The sequence below is a fragment of the Pelodiscus sinensis genome, chromosome 1, assembly GCF_049634645.1.
Source record: "Pelodiscus sinensis isolate JC-2024 chromosome 1, ASM4963464v1, whole genome shotgun sequence".
NCBI classification, from domain to species: Eukaryota; Metazoa; Chordata; order Testudines; family Trionychidae; genus Pelodiscus; species Pelodiscus sinensis.
The window spans coordinates 188,608,655-188,633,977 of NC_134711.1; the positions used below are offsets into that span (position 1 = coordinate 188,608,655).

At 42.3% G+C, this 25,323-nt stretch overlaps 1 protein-coding gene across 1 annotated transcript in view; it reads right to left on the bottom strand.

Annotated features, from left to right (window-relative positions):
• The window catches only part of DSCAM (DS cell adhesion molecule), a 695,768-nt gene that overhangs the window by 23,980 nt on the left and 646,465 nt on the right, over window positions 1–25,323 (bottom strand). The window contains exons 30-32 of the mRNA XM_075912112.1: window positions 23,369–23,518; window positions 18,423–18,620; window positions 10,176–10,478 (exon numbers count right to left, since the gene is read on the bottom strand). Of these exons, the coding sequence (XP_075768227.1) occupies window positions 10,176–10,478; window positions 18,423–18,620; window positions 23,369–23,518 (651 nt within the window). The remainder of the gene's footprint in view (window positions 1–10,175; window positions 10,479–18,422; window positions 18,621–23,368; window positions 23,519–25,323) is intronic.

Here is a 25,323-nt window from a genome sequence, read left to right on the forward strand (position 1 = left end):
GCACAGCTTGGACCCCTTGCTACTATTCTTAGCTCTCTCTCTCTCCTTTTCTCTCTGAGAGGCCCAGAAAATCCCAGCTCACACGGAGGACAGAACCTGACCTCCTAATTTCCTCATTGGCCTGTCTGACCTGAGAATCAGGCTGACCTGGAGTGTTGGCCTCTTCCCATTGTCTCTGGGGACTGTCAGTCTCAGGGCCCTGATTTTTCATGGACCCTTCTCCTTTTGATACTGGGAGCTAGCAAACCAAACACCCTCACTGAGTTTTAGTAAAGGGCTAACAATCCCCTTACATTTGCAGAACATTAGCTTGTCAAAGCTCAAAAAAGGCTAAACCCTGATATCCTACAGAAAAGAAAAGCTGAGATGTTGAAATTTAGCTTTTCATCACTGATGTGATGCCCTTATGACAAAACACAGACTTAACAGATCTGAATTTTTCTAGGGTGTTTCCAGCTTACCAACAGCACAATAAAACATAAATTATTATTCTAAGCATAGAGAAACAATACTAAAATGTTAGACAACATTTCTGAAAAGTTGATTACAGGGAGTAACTTCAGAATCAGATATGGGGTTCTGCCACATGGTACAAATTCAGAGGCTTGCTGGTGAAGATTAAAAACTATTATAAAATATATGCAATTCTATTTACAAAATTCCACTTGCTCCATTGTTTTCATTCCTGCTTTGATTCATCTAGTTTTCTCAGCCCTGGTCCCAGATCCACTTAGCTCTTTTATGGAATCAAGATGATGATTTGAATCAGTCTTGGAACTGCTTCCAGCACACATAACCTTGATTGAAAATATTCTCTATTGTGTTTTAAGCCACAGGATGCAAATATTCAGCTGAAAAAGCAACCCCCTCCATCTGGTCACCCCATCTCAAAGTGGATATAGTAGAACTGGAAAAATAACAAAGAAGGGCAATAAAATCTATTTTAGTATGGAACAGGTTCCGTATGAAGAGAGATTAAAAAGATTGGGACTGTTCAGTTTATAAGAGAGAAAATTAAGGAGGATAGGAAAGAAATCTACTAAATCATGAAGGAACAGGACAAAGTAAATAGGGAAGTGTTATTTATCCCTTCACATAAAAATATGAACCAGGGACCACACATTGAAATTAATAGGCAGCAGATTTAAAATAAATATAAGAAAATACTTATGCAACACACAATCAACCTGTGGAACTTGTTGCAAGGGGATATTGTAAAAGCCAAAAGTATATTTGGGTTAAAAAAAATTAGATACATTCCTGGAGGGTAAGTCCATCAACAACAATTAGGCAAGATGCTCAGGGACGCAACACCATGCTCCAGGTATTCCTAAGCTTCTGGCTGCCATAAGCTGGGACTGGATGACAAGGGATGGACAGCTCGGTAATTGCATTGTTATGTTCATTCCCTCTGAAATATCTGGCACTGGCTGCTGTTGGAAGACACGATACTGGGCTAGGCTGTCCATCGGTCTGATGCAATATGGATATGCTTATGTTCTTATATCATTCTTTTTACACTTTTTAGTTAGAATCCTGTGACAGCTGCTAAATGCCATCTTCTAACACATGTGCAGGTTGGGGAGGATAGAACTGGGAAAATCCAAGGATATTTAAATAAGCACTGTAAAGATTAAGGTAATGCACACTAGGATATCCCTAGAAGCTCATCAATGTTGATGTAACTGGAGAAGGAAGTCAGGCCCCTTCACAAAGTAGAAAGTCTGGGCCTGATTCTCCATTGCTTTACATCTCATGCAGTCATTCACATTTCTGCAAATTGGGTGTAAAATGTTGCCATTCAGATCTGGTGGCATTTTACCAATACTTTCCCCTCACATTGCCCAAGAATAACTGTATTGGGTATAAGGCAATTGAGAATTTGGCCCAATTTTTGAAGAAAAATAGAGTGATTACACCAGTGCAAAATAGAGTGATTATACTCAGAATTAAAAAACAAACAAACAAACAAACCAGTGCTCTTCCAACCAATTTCACCAACTGTATAGACCTGTCATTATAATGGGTAATTTCCAATCACACAACTTGCAACTACATGATTTATCAGGCAGCAGGCAGGTTTTGGTTTAGAGACGGGCTTAAACCAACACTCCAGGTTCAAACAGCCTGACTCTTTAAAGAAATTAAGTACAGTTTGAACCTCCTAAATCCAGGACTCTCTGGTTCAGCAATATCTGTGGCTTGGCAGCACCAAGGATTTCACTGGACCAGAGAACCCCCAGCCCCCAGGAGTGCGAGCCCATCGGGAGTCCAGCGGCAGGAAGTCCCACCATCAGGACTGGTGAGCCCCTGTCCCCGAGAGTCCCAGCCAGGCAGGGCAGCCCAGGAGCTCTGCCCCGGGTAGCCCCAGGTGGGCTACCTGGAAGAAGCGAGGCCATGGCGGCTGGGGAGCTCCATCCCTGGAGCAGCATGCTGGAGCCCAAGCCCTGTAGCAGCAAGGCTGGAGCCTAGTGCCAGTGAGACTGGAGTGAAGCCAGACGGAGGGAGGGGCAGTGTCCTAGGAGACTGGTGGCAGGGGACCTCCCCTAGTCCAGCAAATTCCCTCCTTCAGGACAGGTCAGGTCCCAAAGGTGCCAGCTCAGGGAATTCCAACTGTATTGGCTCTGGAGTCAGACTCTATGGATTGGACTCACCTCTTGTCTCAACCAGTGCATACAAGAGAGAGGTAAAAAGGAGACAAAAAAATGTTCATTTTCTCAGGTCAATGCTATTTTTGAGTCAAGCCTCACAGTCATTAGCAAATTTCCAATGGCTGAATTCATATCAGGTTCAGTTACTGCTGCAGTTTCACGGATGCCAGCCCTTTTCAGCAGAAACTGAGTTTCAGAATAGATTTCCCCTCTATATTGCACTCTAACCTTTGCCAGAAAACTGAACCTCCAGCTTCAACAACCTTGAGTTCCTTGCATACCAGTTCATCTCTCTTTTGCCTGATCAGGGCTATTGTCCGCAAAGAATGAACTCTGAACTTGATTACTGTACACTTCATTTTTTTCCCCTCATTGGTCTGAGTTGCTTATTTTTATCCATACTGTGCGAGTCTGGAAAATAAGATTTGTGCCCAGGCCACTCTTAACTTTCACCTCTTGCTTGGGATCATAAAACAGCACTCTGCATGCAGCAGTTAATCTTCACCATCTACTTGCGGGCCTTTGTGAGCCACTGTTTCATAGAAGTGATTGCATTCTGCATCTCAAGGACTTGTCATCACTTCGAAATGTTGCTGTTTTTATTGTGCTGCTATATTTAAAAGTGGCAAATCCCGCTGGCATAGATACAGTTATACTGGAAAAACTTATTGTGGGTTGGTAAGTGGAATAAGATATACTGGTAAAAGATACTAAGGTAACTGCATCTTCACTGGGGATTTTACTGGCAATGTTACGTTTCCAAAAGAATCATATCCCTAACATCATTATGCCACTGGAGACATCAGTCTTCTGGTAGGCACACCTAGCACTGAATTAACTAAACATTAAAGACCACGCAGAAGTTATTATTGATAAAGGGCACATGAGAGACTTTTTGGACAATATAAGCATATTTATATCAGAGGGTCTGGATAATATGCATTCTAAAAGCTAGATCATGCGCAGCTCTTCATGTGGCCACCCAAGGGATGGAGGACAGATAGGATTACGTCTCTTTGGGTGGGGAGTGCTAGGGTTATACACCTGATATAATACTCAAAGGAGCAAGTCACTAAGGAGCGGTGGGGAATATGCCACGCTGTAGCTCTGCCCCATCCTCCACCCATGTGACACTAAATTTATTTCATTCTATTGTGGCTTCTGTTGATGAGGGGAGTGAAGGTATTCACTCACCACAGGGTGCCCCTTCTGTCCGGGATGGTGTCACACTCCTATGTCCCTGCCCTGGGCTTCCTCCTCGAGCCTCCGCTAGTCCTAGAGAGTGACTTCAAATTCTCTCCTCTGGCAGTCTCTTCTGCTCTCAACTTCCTGGCTTTGTAATCACCACCCAGTCCCTCCATAAGTGGCCTTCATTATCAATGATGCCTGGTTTTCTTTCTTACAGGTGCTTCAAGACATTTTAATTGGCATTCAGGAGCTGTGTGGGGTCCATATCACAACACAATGATGCAGATGAGGGGTCATCCTGTCAATCATGGTGATCTAAAAGCACACCATCCTCAGAGGCTCTTCAAAGGGCAAATTTGCCAACTGTGACAGCCCTGCTTAATCAAAGATGACTGCGTTGACTGGGCCATCTGAGTAGGTTGGCAATGGATGCATAGGCAAGATCTTGCTACATAGGGAGTTGTCAGAGGAACTAAGAACAACAGGATGTCCCAAGCTCTGCTATAAAGACATATGCAAGCAAGATATGAAGGAATTTGTAATTTATCCTGACTAATGGAAAGCCTTGACAAGTTATCGTAACAAGTGGCGCCATCATCTCCATCAGGGTTTCAAAGTCCAGAAGCTAATTCCTACAGCTAGAAAAGAAAAGAGCCCATGGGAAGCAAGCAGCTCTCAACCAAGATACATATATTTGCAATAATTGCCAAAGATCATGCAAATCTTGGGTTGGACTATTCAGTCACATGAGACATTGCAAACCATCTACATTACAGGCTGCAATTCCCACCATCTCGCACAGACAAAAGGATGCCAACAATTATTACTTAGTTCCTTGTTGCATCTCCTGCAGCTGTGATTCCTAAAAAAAAGTATATATGTAGAAAAGTAAAACTACAGGGATATTTAGTAATTCAACCCCTCCAATAGTACCTTAAAAAGATGCTTTATTAGAATATGTCCTATTCATATAAGTGAAAATGATGGAATGCTTGTGATGAGATGGAGAGAGACATATTATAGCAGAACTTGCTAGACAATCTGCACTGTTTAAGCATAAATCACTTGAATATTTTAAAATGAATTTACAGTGATGCTGCATGTCTCTAATTTAGTATAAAATTATTCTTGTTTCCAAATTTGTCAGTTCATTTAATTAGATCCTATCATCATCTTTTTTTTTCTTTTAAATAACTCTTATTGAAATTTAATGGACTAATTGTGAAATCCATGATTGTATAGCTTCATGTAGCTGTCTCTCTTAATTGTAGAGACTAAACATTATGAATAACATAGGACCAGAAATCCAGTGAAAGCAGAAGCCAATTCTAAGTTCCTCTTGCAAGTAAGCATGTGCATGAGAACACAGAAGATCAGAAATATAGCTGATTGGGAGAGAAAAAGAGATCACAGTTTCTAATTTCATCACAAAGGAGTGAAAGATTTACAGTCGATTGTAGTAAGCAGAGAGGTCTTCTATGATATATTACTACTTAAACAATTAGAGTTGCAATTGAAGTACAGAGGTTGTGAAAAGGCTGTCCTAATTCCAATCTCTTGTGCTAGAAAAAAATCAAATTTTATGTCCGCCTACGAGTGTGATGAGCCATCCAAATTGAATTCCAATGTAAAATGCCAACCTGGAATGGTTATTTGCTGCTGTCATTCATAGAGATAAGTAAATATTCAAATATTTGGATTGAGATGACACTTTCTGAATGAAGCTGAGCTGGTGGGCAATAAGGGATGATTCTATTATACAGATCCCTGAATAGAGACTTCATCAAAACTGAAAATGGGCTACCCTGCCTTTCTCGCTCCCTTTGGGGCCCCAAACTCTCCACTGCTCACCATTAGTGGGTCCTTGGTGGCTTGCTCAAATGCTTTGGAGCCTCCTGCTTACTAAAGGGCTCAATCCTGCAAGGTGCTGAGCACTACTGTGAGAAGCTATGTTTCCACAAATTAATTAAATTAATAAGAATAGAGAGTGCTTAGCATTACACAGGATCATCCAGCAGTTTCTAAGATTGAGCCCTTAGATTTCAGAGTTTTGTCTGAATGAATGTGAGCAACAGGCTAAGGAATGGTTAGCTAAGTACCTGAGTACTCTGTCAGCCCCAAATATTCCAAAATCTATGACTCACTGACTTGTTATACAGCAAGTTATGTGATGGGCCTATCTACATCTATTACCTTGTTCTAATGAAAAGGAGCTCTTATCATCAGGCAGTTTAAGCTCAATATTTCCAGTCTCTGAAAATATCCAGTTGTTATAATCTAGTGTGGAATGTCCTGTAAATACATTCTATTTTTAATCCAAAACTCTCCTAGGATTATTTCTGAATAATAGCTATTATTAATGTAGATGCCTACAGCCATAAATTGGCAGCAGGAGGGTTAAAGACATTTGATTGAAAGGTAAGATCAGAAATTGGGAAGAAGAAGGCATAGGTTACAGAAAATGACATGATACAAGAGACAGAAGAAAAGAAAAATACCATGGAAACAGATAGGTAGATGTAATCTTGAAAAAGAATGACATTAAGTGAGAAAACCAGCATCAAAGAGCATTTTCAATATGCACCTTCAAATGTTTTCATCTAGCAAACCTAAACATTTTGCCATTTTTATTTCTTCATGCTACCAGATGCACATCAATGTCATTAATTAATTAGATTTCAATTAATAACTCTCTCAGAATTTCTAAGGATTTAAATGCTTGAAAAAAGCCCCTTGAGTCACACATCAGCAATGTGGACACTGGGAAAAGATTTATCTTCCTCCTGGTATTCAAGAATCAGCTTCTTTATACTTCCATACTTTGTCTAAGGCCTTTCAGTTATAAAGTATCACCAAAAGACCATGTTAAGAAACATTTATTATCCATGGGACTTAATTATGGCTGCGAGTCTTCCATGGAGGTCATGGAAGTCACAGCTTCTGTGAGTATTTCGTACCTCCGAGACTTCTGCAGTGCCTGGGGCATCTGCCACTGCTGGGACAGTCTTGGATGACCACACCCCACCCAGCAGCAGCAATGGTCTCGGGCCACTGTGCCTGCTACATCCTGAAACAGCAGAAGGGGTCCTGGGACCAGGGTGGGTCCTGTGCCATGTGTTGCCACCCCCATAGAGCACCCTGTGAGCTCCCCCAAACACCTACAATGACCCCAGGCTAGGGTGACCAGATTTCCCTCTGTTGAATACAGAACACCTGATAAAATTACTCATAGTCGAATGAGTTCAATGGCAGTCAATCAGAGATCTGTAGTACAAATGTTCAAATTAACAGTAAGTTGACTGAGTCCCTGTTAAAGACTAACACTGCATAGTTGAATTCTTTTTATCTTTATAATTTGCATGGGGACAGGTGACATGCACACACACTCCCGTACCCCTCTCTCATACTGGGGGAAGGACGAACAGACCTGGCGCGGCACTCTCTGCCCTCCATTCCGGGCTAGGCCCCTGGGATGGACTCAGCTCTGCTGTTGCTGTGTTCTCTGGAGGCAACATGTGGTGGTGGTGTGGGGACCAGTGTCATACCCCCCATCCACTCCAATTTCTGCCAGGGCTTACACTAGAATGTAACCTTTTGGCACTTTGCCTTATGGAATGGATGAGAACTGCTTTCAGCTGTGCAGGGAGGTAGTGGTGGGGAGACCTGGTCCATGTCTTTGTGAAGCTCATCTCCTCCCTCTCTCCCTCAAACACACCTTCCTTTCTACATGGTGTAGAATGGCAGCTAACAGGCTGCTGCTGGCTACTGACATAACCCAGACACCTCTTGTGCCCTGGCTACGGCATAGACAGGAAGGGGTTAATCCCTAAGGATGCACTGTGCACGAGGGCACAGGGAACCTGACTGCAGGTGCTTTAATGAACCCAGACAGAAAGCTTGTTCAGCAGGGGAAAGTGCCTAGGGAATGGAGTGACCTTACACTCCCTGGGGACTGGAACTGGGGGAAGGAAGAGAGTGCTAAGCCCCAATCTGGGGGGCTGCTGTGGAACCTACAGGGTCAGGACACAAACAAGCTGGAAATCACTTCCCTTCTCCCCCACCACCACTCCAGAGCTTAGCTGAGGGGAAAAGAGACTTCCCTGTGCCAGCACTGTACGGGGCTATGGCACATGCAGGGCTTGGCTTCTCCTGGCCAGCATCCCAGACCAGCAGGTTTCCAGCCGTCCTGTGGCACCAGCCCAGCAAGAGGTGGTGGGAGAAGTAAGCAGCCTGTCAGCCAAGTTCTTGTTGAGCTGAGCACTGTGACCAGGGACTGGTTCTCTTCACAGCACTGGGAGGGAGCTGTTCCTACCGGGGGCATATGGAGGATTAGCAAGCCTGTGGGAGGGGGCATGAAGGGGCAGAGCAGGAAGAGGACAGCAAGAGGTGGAGCACATAAAGGGCTGAAGGGGGGGAAGCAGAGGCGATATACAATAAAATGGGTGTGAATTCAAATCAATGTAGCTGATGGACTTAGAGCTGAGTCACTGCAGGGGAACTGCTGAAATCTTAAACTATGGAGCTTTCAGTTTCAAGCCCGGGGACTGATTTTTAGCCCTGGCTGCCCGCAGGGTGCATGTGCATTATTTAGAACACATTAGAACATTTAAAAATATTAAAACAGCATAAATAATGTATTTGGAAAAATGAAAGAAGAGTAAACTATTTGCCTGGGAAACTTATAGAACATGTCTGTTGACTGACTGGAAGGGGCAGACTGTAATTTTCCTTGAACTGTGAAATGTGGATATTTCCTCTCAGCAAAGCAAGAAAAAAATACCTGTTATTCTTGTTTTCTGTAGATTCACATATCCCAAGTGATCACCACTCTTGGGTCTGTGTTTCCAGTGTTTACCCAAGAGCCAATCTGCCATTTTCTCCACTAAAGTATTTCTTCTACCTATCCTCCCTTTAAGCCTTCTGAATTACCTACCCAGACTATTCCAACTTCATTTCTTCTTGTTTTCCTGAGTCCTTCCACATTCTTCTGATACCCTTCTCCCAGAAGCCCCTCCTTGGTTCTCTGACTGCTACTTCCTGCTCCTGGAACATTCTGTCCAGCATTATTTGCTATGCTTGTCCTCTCTTTCTCAAAATCCCCTTTGTTCAATAAGTAGTATTTATTATTTATGTAAAGAAAGCACCTACAATATATGAGTTGTTTTCTACACATATATAGGAAACCCCAACACCAACTCAGCCTAGCGAACACACTTACTAGAAAATGAAATTGCAGATAGAATAATTTTAAAATGGAACTAATAAAGCACATGCTGTAAATAACCTTTTAACTTTGTGAATATCTCTTCACTTACATCATCATTCCTTGTGTCACGTCATGCATTGTGTAATCTAGACTGTACACTCTTCAGAAAAGGGATTGTGACATAATTTTACCTGCAGAGCACCATGCATACATATGCATTGTATAAGTAAGACAGTAAATAAATAAATAAATAAATAAATAAAATAAAAAGGATATTGCCAAAGATAGGATTTGTTGCCTTTTAGGAACTGGACTAAAATCAATAAGCACCCATTAGACATTATTAATCACTAATAAGTTGGGATGGATTTAAATTAGTGATCTAATGGTGGAAGACCCGATATCCCATTAACAGTCAAAGGTGCTAAAATAATTTTTATACAATCATATAATCATAGAATACTAGAACTGGAAGGGACCACAAGAGGTCATCAAGTCCAGTTCCCTGCACGCAAGCAAGGAACACACACCAGCTAGACCATCCCTGACAGATGCCTATCTAATCTGCTCTTAAATATCTCCAGTGATGGAGATTCCACAACCTCCCTAGGCAATTTATTCCAGTGCTTAATAATGAGGGGGCTAAGTGTCATTGAACCAAATTTTAAATCCTGTATATTTTGGAAACCCCTTCAAACCTGGCCTAGTTCCAGCACTTACGTTGTCAGTCCCCTGAGGTAGCATGCTCTCTTGATATTTTTCATATTTTTGTTCTTTTCCAGTGTCAAACAGTTATAATTCTGTAAGCACAGACATCAAGGGAAGAATACAACACTTCAATGACATCACTGAAAGGGTCTTATGTCTGTCTGAAACCAATTTCAATTATCTTTGCAGCATTATTTTGAAACCAGTGAAAGGCTGTTGTTATGCCATTGTTTTTAATTTGTCTGCATATAGGAGGATAAGATTACACTGAATATAACATTGGCTATGTTAAAAAGTTATTCTGTACTCTGTGCTTAAATATGAATGCTTTCTTCCTTCATTATGATATATTTTGTCCTATCTACCATGCACACAGTGAAAGACTCACTCAAATTACCAAAAGGTTAGTTCTGTGCTCTTACCTGGCCGATGTGCCTTCGGAACTGCCATGTTTGTCACGCGTCCTCCGTCCTGAGGTTTCGGGGGTGAAGCAGTAAATCTGCAGATTCCCGATTCTGATGGTGTGCTTGAGGTCAGACTGTCTGTGTACTCGTTAGTCCCTGCCGTTAGCTGTTCCGATGACGTGTCTGATATAAAGCATTCCGTAATTGTGAACTTGGCATGTCTCAGCTGCTCTTCCATCTTAGCATGTTCATATGCTCTTGCTAGCTCTTCATATGTAGAGGAGGCACTTTCTGTGGAGACCATGCTGCTTCTTGCTCGATCTAAACATCCAGAAAAGATAACAGTGTGGTCATTTCAGTATCTAAATAATTAATATTAAAGAATTTTTACTATGGTGTGTTTTTTCTATGATTTGTATGAATTTACTCTCTTTTGATCTTTCACATTTAAAAGAATTGACTTGTTTGCTTAGAAGCAGAAAAAACCCTTTTTATTCAGTCAGAAAATGTGACTACTGTTTCACTCCTTCCCCTCTCGCCTTTGTTTTTTGACAGGTGAGTTTAGTACCATTGTTTATCCACAAAACAGACACAGCAATGCCAAGAACAGCTTCAATATAGTGTTCTGTTACTGTGCCTCAGACATATTCCAGAGGGCTCACTTTGAGGAGTAAAAGGATAGCTCACATTCTATACACACCCACAACTTAGTCCTTCTGCTGAGAATGCCAACAAATGTACAACAGAATGGCTATGATTCTGAGACAGACATTTGTTTTCTAGGAACCTGACTGAAACCAGCAATTCATCTCACACTGAGCACATGGCTGCATCAGAAGCTAACACTTTTGGTTGTTGCCAATCTGCTTGTATTCTGGTGCCTGATTCATCCCTAATGAAGTCAAGGGTAACTTCACCATTGACTTTAATGGGCACAGAATCAAGTCCTTTGTGATATAGAAGTGTCTCTTTTCCCATTACCGATTATTGGAGACATCAACTTCTCTTGAACAAGCATCATTATTCTTGAAGATTTAATTAGTTGCATGCTGTAAAGCAGAGGTGGGGAACCTTTTCTGGGTCGGGGCCACTGACCCACAGAAAAATCAGTCCAGGGCTGCATACAAGTGAGAAGCAAACGTCAAAAACAACAACCAAACCCTCATTGATGTGGCCCCTGACTGAGAAGGAGAATGACACTCCCCATGTTCGCCTTGCACACCAGACCCTGGGAAGGCCCAAGCTAGTGGATTCTATGTGCTCCAACACTGCGGTGGGATTGCGAGGGGAGGGGGAAGGGATGGAGTGCCAGCACAGGTTCCCTAATGCTGGGGAGGGGGGAGTCCTGAACCTTAGGGACCACATCCAGGCAAGCCAGGAGTCACATCCAGCCCCTGAGCTTGAAGTTTCTCATCCCTGCTGTAAAGCATATTGTAAGCACAATGCCAAATCCTGAGAAGTGAAGCAGATGAGAGCTTAATTAAATGGAAAAGTTCTGGGAATGCTCTATTTCTCTGCTGTGGAACATCGGGAGAGTACACACATTTCACAAGGTCCACGGGGTGGAACCATGCCCTCATTCAGGTTTTGTATAGTTGTATGCACAATACCACTATTCAATAAATTGATACTACTACTACTAGTAGCTGCAACAACAAGTAGGCCATAAAATGAGTCTACTACTATAACTGGATGCAATAATTTGTTAATTGCAACTCTTTATTGTTTATATCATATACTAGAGTCCTATTATCAGTATTTTTTCTATAAGGAGAGCAATACACCTGTCAAGTATAAAGAGGTAAATGAATTATTTTAATTCATAAGTGTTTTTATGATATGACAATTTCATTTGCACCTTCAAACTCACCTATAGATGTGAATGATTAAAGCACTTTTGGACATGTCCCCACTCGGTTTAAAGCTAGTGACCTATAAATCTGGGACAATTCACAAAATGCTAAGCTCTGTCCTCATATGTCCAAGTTGCCTTGCTTTGCAAACCTGAGTCCAGAACTTGAAAGCAGATCAAAATTGGTAGACCCTTACTACATTTCATTTATTGATTCTTAGTCCAGCCCTAAATTACAAAGTTAAGTTTAGCTAGTTATGTCACTCAGAGGTGTGAAAAACCAACACCACTGTGTACTGGAGTTAAGCTGACCTAGCCCTTGGAGTAGACAGTTGTTGGCTGATGGATGAATTCTTCTGTTGACCTAGCTACAGCCTCTCAAGGAGGTGGATTAACTAGAGTAACAGCAGAACTCATCCTGTTGCTGTAGTGAGTGTCTATGTTGAAGTGCTGCAGCTATGCTGCTGTAGCATTTCTAGTCGAGTGGCCATGTTTGGTTATAAACTTCAATATGCAATTGTTTTGTCTTTTAAAATAACAGTAGATTTATCACTCTGACTCCATTCCTTTCCTAAAAATCAAAAGCAAAGGGTATATATTGTTTTATTACCCCTTTGTTTTGTACCCCTTCCAATTTTATATCTCATATAAAATCCTGAGCATCTTAAAGGGTAGGGATAGAGTTGGAAGGTGTCTTATAATAATTAACAACCTCTGTTCAAATATTATAGATTATGAAGCAGGCTTGTAAAATCTTTGTTAAAGTTTACTAGCTCATGCAGTGAATCCACATGCATGTCCTTTTACATGATGATTGGATGAAGGTGAGAAAACCTAGTGATACTTTACTTGTCCATCAAATACAATTACCCTGGGCAAATAGAATCTTGCTTTGTGCTGCATGTGGGATTTTTTGGGTAACATTTTTATGAACCGCCAGTATGATTCTGTACCTAGCACCTCAGTATTGCTACCCAATGAATGAAGGATTAAAATGTTCAATTTTTTCAGGTATAGAGCAGCACACATGAGGTGTCTGACTCATGCGTGGCTGGAGACCAGAATAACAAGCTGAACATGTTTGAACGCAGGTTCTGGAAGGGAAAATGTAAACTCCCATGATCAAAGGTTAACACCTAACCACAAAAGCAGGTGAACATGGGAACACAGTCAGGCTGTGTCCTGAGAACAAAGGCAAGAGGTATCAGATGTCAGTGATAAGAACCGGCAACAAAGCAACATGGGAGCTCTCACGGAAGACTGAAAGTCAAAGAGACAGAGCTGAGATGGATTTTAGAATAGATAGGCTAGATGCAGACCTAGCATTGGCCACTCTAAACTCTCTCTTTACCTATGCTAATTCTCTCTTCTCTATGCTAATCTGAGGACTTCCTCATGCTGTATTTCAGCTAAAAACCCTACTCTGTTTTAAAAGGCCACATAGCAGACATTTGCTGAATTATCACAAGGGGATAAACATCTCTGAACACGAGTCTGCTTTAGTTTGACTTACTGGGCAGAGCTCACAGTAAGGAACAGGTGTTCTGGAGCCTAGGAGGCTTCAGTGTCAGAGGCACTGAGGCTGTGTGGCCTGCCTTGTGAAAGAATGTGATCTCTTGGGGGGACTGAAGCACTACCAGGATACCTCTGGAGAAGGTCTATACCAGGGCTACTCAACTTTGGTAGCTCTGGGGGCCACAGTGATACTCACAGAACATGCCAAGGGCTGGAACTTAAGTGAGGTTGCATATACATGCAGATATATATGCAAATAGATTATTTCACACTGACGGGCATGCATACAGAGATTAAGGCAAGACTACACAACACGCAAGCCCCATTTAAGTCAGTTCTGCTGATACTAACAAAATGCAATATTTACCCGATTTCTACCCATATGACAGCACTTTTAATGAGCAGTGACGGTCCAGGAATTTAACTACTAAAATGCATATCAACAGAAGACCATTATATTGACTCCTTTTTTGTTTTGGCTCCTACCCATGAGCTGTGTGTTGAGCCCCAAGTAAACTCAAACTGCACCGCAGGCTGCAAATAAATGGTCCGCGGGCCGCATGCGGCCTGCAGACCACATGTTGAGTAGCGCTGGTCTACAGCATAGGGCGGGCATAACAAAAGCAGGACCACACCCACAACCTAGCATGAGTATAAGTATTCTGAAAGTATAGCTAGTGGAAGTAACCTCACCATCCTTTTAGAAAAGGAGTCTGGATGAAACTCCTTAACTGGATGGAGGTGGAGGCATGTCTGATGGGCAACATAAAGTATTCTCTGGACATACTGCCTTCCTCAGCTGTCCTACTTCCTGACAGCCCCAGAGAGTTACTTGGATTTCCATGCAGCTTGGTGCAGAAATATCATGAGCCATTAGAGCAGCCCATCACTGTGCTTTTCCTAAGATTTAACAGGTACATTATTAGGGCCCTACCTTCTCTTCAAAAAATACAAATCAAGGTCACTGATTAGATATGCATAAGTTTAGTACAGGCAGCCCCCGGGTTACGTACAAGATAGGGACTGTAGGTTTGTTCTTAAGTTGAATCTGTATGTAAGTCGGAACTGGCGTCCAGATTCAGCCGCTGCTAAAACTGACCGCCAGTTCTGACTTACATACAGAATCAACTTAAGAACCCCAAGCGTCTCCAAGTCAGCTGCTGCTGAAACTGATCAGCAGCTGATTCCAGGAAGCCCGGGGCAGAGCAACTCTGCCTCGGGCTTCCTGTAGTCAGCGCTGGTCAGTTTCAGCAGCGGCTAAATCAGGACGCCTGGGGCAGAGCAGCTGGGGTGCTGCTGGATTGCTCCAGTAGCGCCGCTCCTCGGCACTACTGGACCAACCCAGCAGCACCCCATCTGCTCTGCCCCAGGCGTCCTGATTCAGCCGCTGCTGAAACTGACCAGCAGCGGCTGAATCAGGACCAGAGCAGCTGGGGTGCTGCTGGGTTGGACCAGTAGCGCCCAGAGCGGCGCTGCGGGACCAACCGGCAGCACCCCAGCTGCTCTGCCACAGGCGTCCAGAGAAAAGCCTAGTCTGCTGGGGGGGGAGGGCGTACTAGCTGTGCCCCACCCCCACCCCAGCAGACCAGGAAGACACAGGCGGCGGACCGAGACGCACCGCGGTCCCGCCGCCTGGATCCTCCGCGGCTTTGCTCCCCGTCTCCCTGGTCTGCTGGAGACCAGGGAGACAGGGAGCAAAGCCTCTGAGGACGTTGGCAGCGGGACAGCCGCGGGGCGTCTGGGCTGTCCCGCTGCCGGCTTCCCCCGCGGCTTTGCAAAGCCTCGGGGAAGCCGGCAGCGGAGCAGTCCAGGCGCGCCTGGGCTGCCTCGCTGCCCGAGCCCCCCCGCAGCTTTGCAAAGCTGCGGGGGGGCTCGGGCAGCGAGGCAGCCCAGGCGTGCCTGGACTGCTCCGCTGCCGGCTTCCCCGCGGCTTTGCAAAGCTGCAGGGGGGGGCGGGTAGGGGGGCTCGGGCAGCCCAGGCGCCCCTGGGCTGCCCGAGCCCCTCCGCGGCTTTGCTCTGCGTCTTTCTGGTCTGCAGACCAGGGAGACGCAGAGAATGCCCCAGAGTACACGGGCGGCAGGACCGCGAGGTCCCGCAGTCCGTGTACTCTGGGGCAGCCCCGTTCGTAACTGCGGATCCGACTTAAGTCAGATCCGCGTAAGTCGGGGACTGCCTGTACTGCAAAAGTAAATGTACCTTGATTCTAAACTGAATAAGTCTTACAAGTCTGTTTCACCTAATTTACTTTAACAATGGACTTTATAATGCAAAAGCATAGCCCATAAGAAGTTCCTGATATTAATGCTGGATACCATTAGGAGAACAGTATTCAATTGTAAGGTATTTAAAAGGAGAGTGTGAGTTCTTAAAAGATAACAGCTTAATCCTACAAATATTGCTAGGCTTGCTGCTTACTGCTCTGAGTAGCCCAGTGAAAATTATTGGGAGATATTTAGTGCTCAGCACTTCTGAAAATCAAGCCATACTTTAAGGTTCTGAAATATGGATTGAAGGGACTGGCTGTCTTTCCCCTAGTCTATACTAGGGGATAAGATTGAATTAAGATACACAACTTCAGCTACGTTAATTGTGAAGCTGAAGTATCTTAACTCGAATTTTGGCGCTGTCCACACTGCGGGAAATCGAAGGGAGCACACTCTCACGTTACTGGACTTTGAAGGGAGCAGCCAGATCACTGCTGCACCCATGGGGGGGTGTTGGCGCCAAAAATGGTATAAAAGGGGGCCATGTGAGGTGTTGAATAGAAGCTTACTGTCTGTTAATCCTATATATGCTGTTCATGTGTTTGTATAATGTCTTTGTGTGCAATTATAAGCATGTACTTGTATGGATACTGAATATTTCCCTGCATGTGGCTGAGCATTGGGCAGGGCCCGGCCTATGGACATGCTAATTGGCGAGGCCCTGTGGGACAATGGCATTCAATGGGCCAAGGACACACCGAAAGAATGAGTGGTGACTCATACCTAAGGGCTACCAGCAGGGAACACAGGAATAAGGTGGACCAGGTGACCTGCTGTAGCCAAGAAGAGACCAGGAAGGAGGGATAAATAGGCCATGTGGTGGACTCCATTTTTGTCTTCAGCTCAGCACTTCATCCCAGAGGCAGCATTATAGGGATTGAAGAGCCCGAAAGACCTGTGGACCCATCCTGATCCTAGGATGCGCAACAAGAACTTTTAAACCAGCAGCTGTAACATCTCTGCTAGAGCCTGCATTGAGAACTGGGAGATTCAATGCATGTAATGTACTATTCTTTAACAAACTTACTCTCATGCTTTTCTTTATTGTAATAATAAACCTTTAGATGTTAGATGCTAAAGGATTGGCCCAGCGTGATTTGTGGGTAAGGTCCAAAGGGTAAATTGACCAGGGATCTGTGGCTGGTTTCTTGGAACCGGACAGAACTTGTTCAGGGTAGGTGGGATTGGGTGCTAGGACCCCCCACCTGTGTATGAGGCCCGGGCCATCTGGGGCACGGATATTGCTGGGGTGTCAGAGGGGTTTTGCGCATGAGGCTTCAGGCAGGCAGCTGAAGCGCTCTGTGGGACTCGTTTGTGGCCGGTTTGGAGAGGTCACCAGTCTGGGGGCTGTAAGGAGCCCTGAAGTTGAGCAATTCACCCTGAGCGGACGCCCTCAGCTGTGCCCAGACATGGCCCGGTCCGTCACACTCCTCATAAAAGCAAGACGACTGGCATTGGCCAGAGTACCCCTCTCAGTTCGAATTAGTGTGTCTTCACTAGATCTACTAATTCAACCCCCAGAAGATCAACTGCAACTGTTTGTATCTTATCTATAGTGTAGACATGGGCCTTTAGGAATATATATTTTTGGACCAAATATTTTTAGTTCAGGGCAAGGTAGACATCTGCTTTTTCTTACTCAGAGAATAATTGCATTTAACACCCCTCCCCTCCCCTCCCTTCCCCTCTCAAAAAGCTATTTGCGTATACTGCTCTGGTTAACTTTCTCTTCTGGGGACTGGCTGTTTGGAGACTTTCCTGTGTAGCTCTTCTAAATCCCAAGGGAATATAAGCAGTTCCCTTTGGGCAACCTTGAGCTAGGCAGAAAGTCACCTCCTCTTCTTAGGGACATACCTCAAAACAAACATTTTTGCTTTTTTTTTTTTAAATCTAGCTTTGGAACTGCTTCGTGTTTCCCTGCTAACATGATGTAACTCATTTCCAGCTGTACATTTCTTCATCTTTTGTTCAGTACAGAGGAAAAAGAAAATCATATTCACTATTCAATCCCACAACTGCATTTTAACTGGATACAAAAAATTTAAAGATTGAGTGAGGAACTGCATCTTCAATTTCCCCCTTCTCAGCAGATATAGATATAGTTGTTCCCAAAGAAAACAAGGGCCTGGTTCAACATCCCTGATGATATTGAGTACTTGATTGAGCCCAAAGCTGGGTCTTTCCCCCTTGAGCAAATTACACCACTGGAAACAACTTACCTTATAGTAGCTCAAACCTTAGAACCATTCCAGGTTTGACTCCATTTTCCCAGTTGCTAATACTGCCACTTCCTGGCTGGTGCCATTTCATGAAGCAAATTCTCATACCTTTCCCTTAGAACTCAGGAAGTACATAGTTTCAGTGACCAGAAAAATTACCAACAAAACCATCAAAAAGATTTCGGAGTGCATTTTTGGTATAGGGAGTCATATACATAATTCTTGTTATCGTAAATGGTAGGCACTTGCATAACTCAGTAACAGCTGAAGTTAGTAGGTGAATTTTTAAAATGCTTCAAAAAGAAAATAAGGCTCTTTATCTGAGCAGCAAATATAGTAAATCCCATGCAGTGATTTCTACTCCAGTTAGGTCAATCCTATCTTTAGCGGGGAATTCTGAAAACAACATTATACCTGTATCCTGTGAGGGGCTCACACTGTAGCTGTCACTTTCCTTGTCTACTGATCCTGCAGCTCTGGGTGTTGGCAGCCTCCAATCTGTAGTGAGAGTGTGGGCTGATATAGTAGGATGGGGTCTGTTGAGAGTCCATTGACTAGCATATCTATTGCGAGCTGTGGGCCCAGTTTTGGCATTTCTTCTTGTCGTAGGATCTGTGATTGACAAACAGAGCATCTTTGCCATTAGTTTCTTAATTACTCACTGAAAAATCACTAGCGGAATAATTGAAATGAAGTGGTAACTGACATACTGTTACAAACAAAACGTTACAAAAAAGAGTTAAGGATGAAAATGTGATTCAGTGAAGTGCAGTGAGAACCCTCCGTAATGAGAACATTTTTTTCACAAAAATTCTACCGTCACAAAAGTCTCGGAATGAACAAATAAAGGTCTCCAACCAGTTCCCAACTCGGATGTAATTTTATTTCACTCATTATCTCTTCAAGTGAATCATAATAACTAACCCCACCCCAATTTATAAAATATAAATGAAAAGATGACAAGTGTCTAGGAAATTATATTATCACATTTCTTATTTTAGGGATCATACTTAATATTAACATGCATCAGTATTACTCACTATCAAAACCCTATGCATTTATTATTTATTTGTTTGCATTTGGGCTTGTATGGTATTGATCATGCATATTAAAGAGCTGCTACAGGGTAGCTGAAACATGGCCAACTTTAAACTCCTTCAAGTCCTGATGGTAATCCATACAAATTCTTAGAGTGTCTGAAAAAAAAAATCACCCCAATTCTTCCTTAGAAATAAAAGGAAATCAACTATTTATATAGATCCTAAAATATTTTATGCTTTGCTGACCCAGAGACAATCCATTCCAAGGAAGTACAAGCAAACTAAGGCTACAGCTACACTGCAACACTATTTTGAAATAACTAGCACTATTCCGAAATAACTTAGTCCGTGTCTACATAATAGGCAGTTATTTTGAAACAGTGTCAAAATACTGTCAAGCTGGAGGACTTCTTACTCCAACTCCTGCAATCCTCATTGTATGAGGAATAAGGAAAGTTGGAGGAAGAGTGCTTTATTCTGAAATTAGTGCTGTGTAGACTCTCCATATTTTGACATAAGCTATTTTGAAATAAAATATGCAATTGACGTAGCTCAATTTGTGTAGCTTATTTGGAGTTAAATCCTGCAGTGTAGACACACCCTACCTGCCAAAAGCAAATGCCTGGGCTTTGCTGACATCATCAGTTGTGCTGGTACAAAAACAAGGTTTGTTTTCCACCATAAACAGAGCCCTACTAAATTCACAGTCCATTTTTGTACATTTTACTGGCACAGCTTTTTTAAAAATCCTGAATTTCATGGTGTCCAGCTCTGAAGGCAGCACTGATACTATCAGAAGAAATCAGGAGGTACTGTTGTTTACTTTTAACCTGCAGTATAGAGTAAAATTCCCCAAAGACCAGATTTCATGGTTCATGATATGATTTTCACGGGCATGAATTTGTTAGGGCCTTGCTCATAAGCCAAAGGGAAAAGAAAAGTTTTTAATTGGCAAATGGAAAGTGACTAAACCATCAGGGAAAGATTTTTATTTTGAAGCTTTGATTAGTAAAAATGGTGAGTAAAGGAATAAAGAGTGCTCTTTGATCTTCAAATGGTAAGTCTGTTCTATTACTTTGGAGCAGGTGATTTTAACAGAAATGGGCTTAAGGATAAACTATCAGTAGATACTGACTTTGAGCATTGTTTCTGAATCCACATTCCCTGTGAAGCCTTTACAGCTTGTTACTTCAAAGGTGCAAGTTATTTATAAATACTAAATGACCATGCGTTTTTGACCTTCTATTTCAGATTCTCCTCCACAGCAAAGCAAAAATATAAACTCAATGCCATTGATAAACACTATATCATACTTGTCTTTTAGAACAAGGACAATAGTTGCAAAGTTAGTATCTAGTTATAAAAAAATTAATGTAGGAAATTATTAAGAGGCTAGATTGTCAATGTTCATTCTGCCCTGAGCAAGACATGGCGCATAGCTGCACCACTTCAGAAGCAGACCGAAGGAGGTGGTAGAGTGGGTGTTTAGAACTGTGAAATTACCACATCACTGGCAGATTTCTTCCTCTTCTATGACAGTCGAGTTCTGTTGGATGGAGGGGCAGAGGCTTGCCATTAATCATTCCCCATTCCTGTTTGCTCACTATTGTTTTTCTCCCCTAATACTATGAATTGTGATATCAGTATTTGGACGGTCAGGCATGAGGAGCAAGTGAGGAGGAATTGTTCCTTCTTATTCTCCTATGTGGCTTTGTAAGGCTAACTCATATCCACTGGAGATGTGAAACCCAAGAAGCAGTGGATGTGCGTAGAAGATGCCCTCTTTAGATTCCCTTTGTCTAACAGCTGCATGCTGCAGTTAGACACTTGAGGCTCAAGCTTGAGGGGCATGGGCTAAGGGGCTGTTTCACTGCTGTGTAGATATTCATGCTTGGGCTGCAGCACAGTTCTTTGCCTTTAGCAGAGTTCCAGGAGCTGGGAAGTGAGCAGCTATTCCTTGACTTTGTAGCTATACAGTTGATAAGATCTCAGCTAGCCAAGAATATCACTAATAAATACACATTGTATATGTTTTCAGAACCATTCATCCTGAAGGTTCCCAAAACCCTCTGCAACCTACTGTGAAATATATACACTGTGCACCACTGAAATACAATTACCTCTAGCAGAAGAGAGCGACCACTTGATCAGAGGACAAATTTTGACCCAGGATATTTGGAAATGTTCTTGCAAATACAAAAAAGGTGAATGGACCTTTGAAATTCAGGCACATTATGTAGGGCCTCAGTTTTTTGAGGTATCAGAGGCATCTCAAAGAAATAACCTAAACCACCCACATTTTATTTGAGTCCATTTCTCAGGTCCAATTTTGTCTTCTGAATAAAACTTTAGATTTTGAACAACAATTATTTTACAAGTTAAAAAGGAGACTATTTCACAGACTTTTTGCAATCACATATATGGATTCTGATGCATGGATGGTCTCTGCAATGGAGGGGATCAGCAATCTGAGCTCCCAGCTTGTTTGGAGAATTGTTATTTTAACATATCTGCTTTAATGCTAGTAGCTATTCTTAGTCATCAACACAAGCAGCAGGGCTGTTCTTATGCAGCAGAGAAAACTGAAAATTGCATCGCCTTGTGCCCCTCAAATTCATTTAAGCGCGTTAAGTTCGGGAAATGCTATTCAAAATTCTAAGATTGGACCTGGGCACAGCAGGGAAGTTGGGATAATTTTTATAGTGAAGTGCTGAGAGACATTGAACCAAACAAACTTTATATGTGAGGGAAACCACTTCATGCCAGAGGGTTCTGGGTAGGACTCCCAGAACCCCTACTTCCAGCACTTATGGTGCATATGTAATGCTGATAGATGGAACTGAAACTGGGACCTCTAAAGCTTAGTGCATGAGCCTTTACCACTTGAGCTAAAAGCCAGCTGGCTCTCAACTAAGGCTATAGAGCAAACTCAGGCCACGTCTTGCTGGACCAGAGATCAGTCTTCTTGTATTCAATTTAGCGGTTCTAGTTAAGACCCGCTAAATCGAATACTGAGAGTGGCTCCTGTCAGTGCTGGTACTCCTCACAATTGCGAGGAGTAAGGAAAACTGACAGAACCTCCCATTTGCTCCCATTGGCCTCCTTCTGTGAAAACAGCACCAAGCTTGGCCTAAGGTAAAGCTTACTCCAGCTATGTATTTTACGTATCTGGAATTGCTTACCTTAAATCAACCTTTCAGGTCTATTGTAGACCTGGCCTCATTCTCTTTCTCTGTAAGTGGCCTAACTGCTACTACCTGAAATAGTATACTACACCCAGTAAATGTGTGGGTTACACTTAGTGTTATTTTCAAATATTCAAGGAATGCTAAAACAGACAATAAATATATTTAACATGTTTCCCACCACATTTGCTGGGATACATGTGGACCAGGCTTGATTAAAAGCCTATTTTAACTAAGTAACAGCATTTCCATTGTCTTCAATGGGTTTTTATCTGAAGGAGATAAGGGAAGGAAAATGTAAGTATTCTGGTGTGTTATCTAATATCTAATCATCCCTAGAAAAAACAACTTTGGAGGGCAGGATCTTGCATAATTAAAAATAATAGATTTTAAACCATTGCAGGTTTCTATTCTATTGCTCATTCTTGTAATCTTAATTTTTCAATATAATAAAAATCAATAACTATACTTGATCTTTGTATTCTATATATCCTAAGAATAGATTATATATACTTTCAGTATGCCATATTACTATCTAATACATACTCTTTAGCTTAAATTCAGCTTTTCCAATTATACAGATATGGAACACCTTTATAACAGAGTTTAGGAAGAATGCATTGTAGTAGTGTATTTGTCCATTTTGGTGTTTAAATCATTGTAAGACGATCTCAGCTTGGACATAATTGGGAAAATGAATTCCATACGGTAACTCGAAATGTAATTTTTTCAAAAATGCAGTAATGAGAAAGTGTATTTCTCAAATCCTAGACTGTTAGAAACAATCACAGTTTATTGCTACACTGATTTCTGAAAAATAAATATCTATTATATATTAAAATCCATTAGAAACATTTACTCAATACATTCTAGATGTTAAAATCCAGCATAAATTTTCTTCGAGGAAAATTCACATCTGAATTACTTAAATTATATCTACATTTTAACACGCAAAGGAAACTTGTACTGTATTAATCTTAATATGTAACACTTTCACAGTGGTTCCAATTGGAAGACTATTTCCTGTGAACAAAATAATTCCCCCACTGCATTTTAAATACAGAAAGTACCATGATAATGTAAATACAGTGGTAATGATATCCACTATAGGTAATATAGTCTCTTTTATACTCACTTGTTCCTGGCCGGGCATCAGAAACATCAACCAATGGTCCAGTAGCTTGTGAAACAGACTGGTAATGTACTGTATGAGTAACTGTCAATGATTTCTGTTTGGATGTCTCTCCAAAATCAGCATCAGTTAACAACACTGTTGATCTGTCATCTGTAAGCAACAGAAAATAGGCATTAAAATAAGGAATACTTTTTTTTGTTGATCCTTCAAAATAGTTTAAATCATCAGGCTTATATAAAATCAAATAAATGAGTATTAAGTATGGGCCTTTGTTTCCGATCTGATGACCTTAAGGGATGCAGATAAGCTTTTTGTGTATTTTTTTTTAGAAACTCTAATGCCTGTAACAACCTTTTGCCTTAAATACTTTGACTTTTTCTATTCTGTAAACACTTGTCCACATTCTCACAGTCTCTTTATGTTTCATAGAGCACAGATTAACATGACCATGGATTATTTAATTACTTTTTTTCCATGCATAAACAATTGCCTCTGTGATGTTGAAAGGAGTTTGTTAACTATCTTGTGCTTTCTCTTCTGGTTAGCTTTGCCTCTGCAGCACCAGAACAAAAATACTGCAGTGCTAGGGTCTCAATCACGTACAGTGCTTATAAACCTGCTTAAGTACTTGAGCACTCTCATAGAAATCAGTGGGATAAATCTTGTGCTTACTGTTAAGGATGTGCATAAATGCTTTTGGGGACTAGAGCCTATGAGTCAAATCTCAGCTCTTTCTTATGCTGCAAAGGGGACTTCCTGCAGCAGAACTTCACTAGCATGGGTCAGCATCACAACTATGGATGTTAAGGACTAGTTGACTATCTGATAATCAAATGCTGACAGGATAGTCAACTAGTCGCTTCCTCCCCTTGCTGCCTCTATCAGACAGAGGCAGTAAGGGGGCGAGAAGATGGGGATACTTCAAAGTCGCAGCACCACACAGAGCCTGGAGTCCTCGGCTCCATGCAGCTCTGCCGCTTTGAAACACCATGGTGGCGTTTCAAAGGGGCACCTCCACGCATCTGATCTTGGGCTCCATGCAGGCTTCCCCTTTGAAATGCTGCTGCTGCATTTCAAAGAGGCAGCGCCAGACAGAGCCTGGGATCAGCTATGTGACACTGCCCCTTTGAAATGCCGCGGTGGTATTTCAAAGTGGCAGTGTCGCATGAAGTCTGGGATCAGCTGGGGAGTCCCCAGCTAATCCGAGGCTCCCTGTGGCACTGTCTCTTTGAAACACCATGGCGGTGTTTGAAAGGGGAAGCGCTGCCCTATCGACTAATTGAATAGTCGATGCAAAAAGCGTTGTCTATTTGATTAGTGAATTACTTGATACTTAACATCCTTGGTCACAACAGGAAGAGGACTTGGGGAACATGGTGCAAAAGTGGTATTGATCCTTTGTGTGCTGTTGAGTACAGATAAATGGGGGTTTCTTCCTACCCCTGAACTGCAGCATTTGTGGAGTGGGGTAAGAGAGGGAGTTAGACCCCAGGCTGAGTAGGGGAGAAAGAAACACTTGTGAATCCACAACTACATGGATTTTCTGCCAAGAGACAGTACAATCCATTGAGGATTCCTTTTTACTATCCACAAAGAATCTCCTCCTACCCCTGCACCAAAGCAGGCTATGTGGGGGAGCTGCAGCTAGTAGTTTTTTTTATTCCAATTGTGGTCACAGTGCTATTTTTTACAAAGAAGCTATACAGAATGCAGAATATGTTGCCCATTCTATCACACATGATTTAATAAGAAGTCCCTTCCAGGCCTACTATAATCATTGGTATATCATCCATTGACTTCACATTTGCAGAACAACTACATTTGTATGCTTAGTGATATCCAGGTTGAGTCTCCAGAATTTCTTTTACATTATTACAGTCTTTCTAATCTATTCTGAGTAGCAATAAAAGCCCTGGAAAATTCTAGCTATCACACAATATATAGCTTTTTAATGC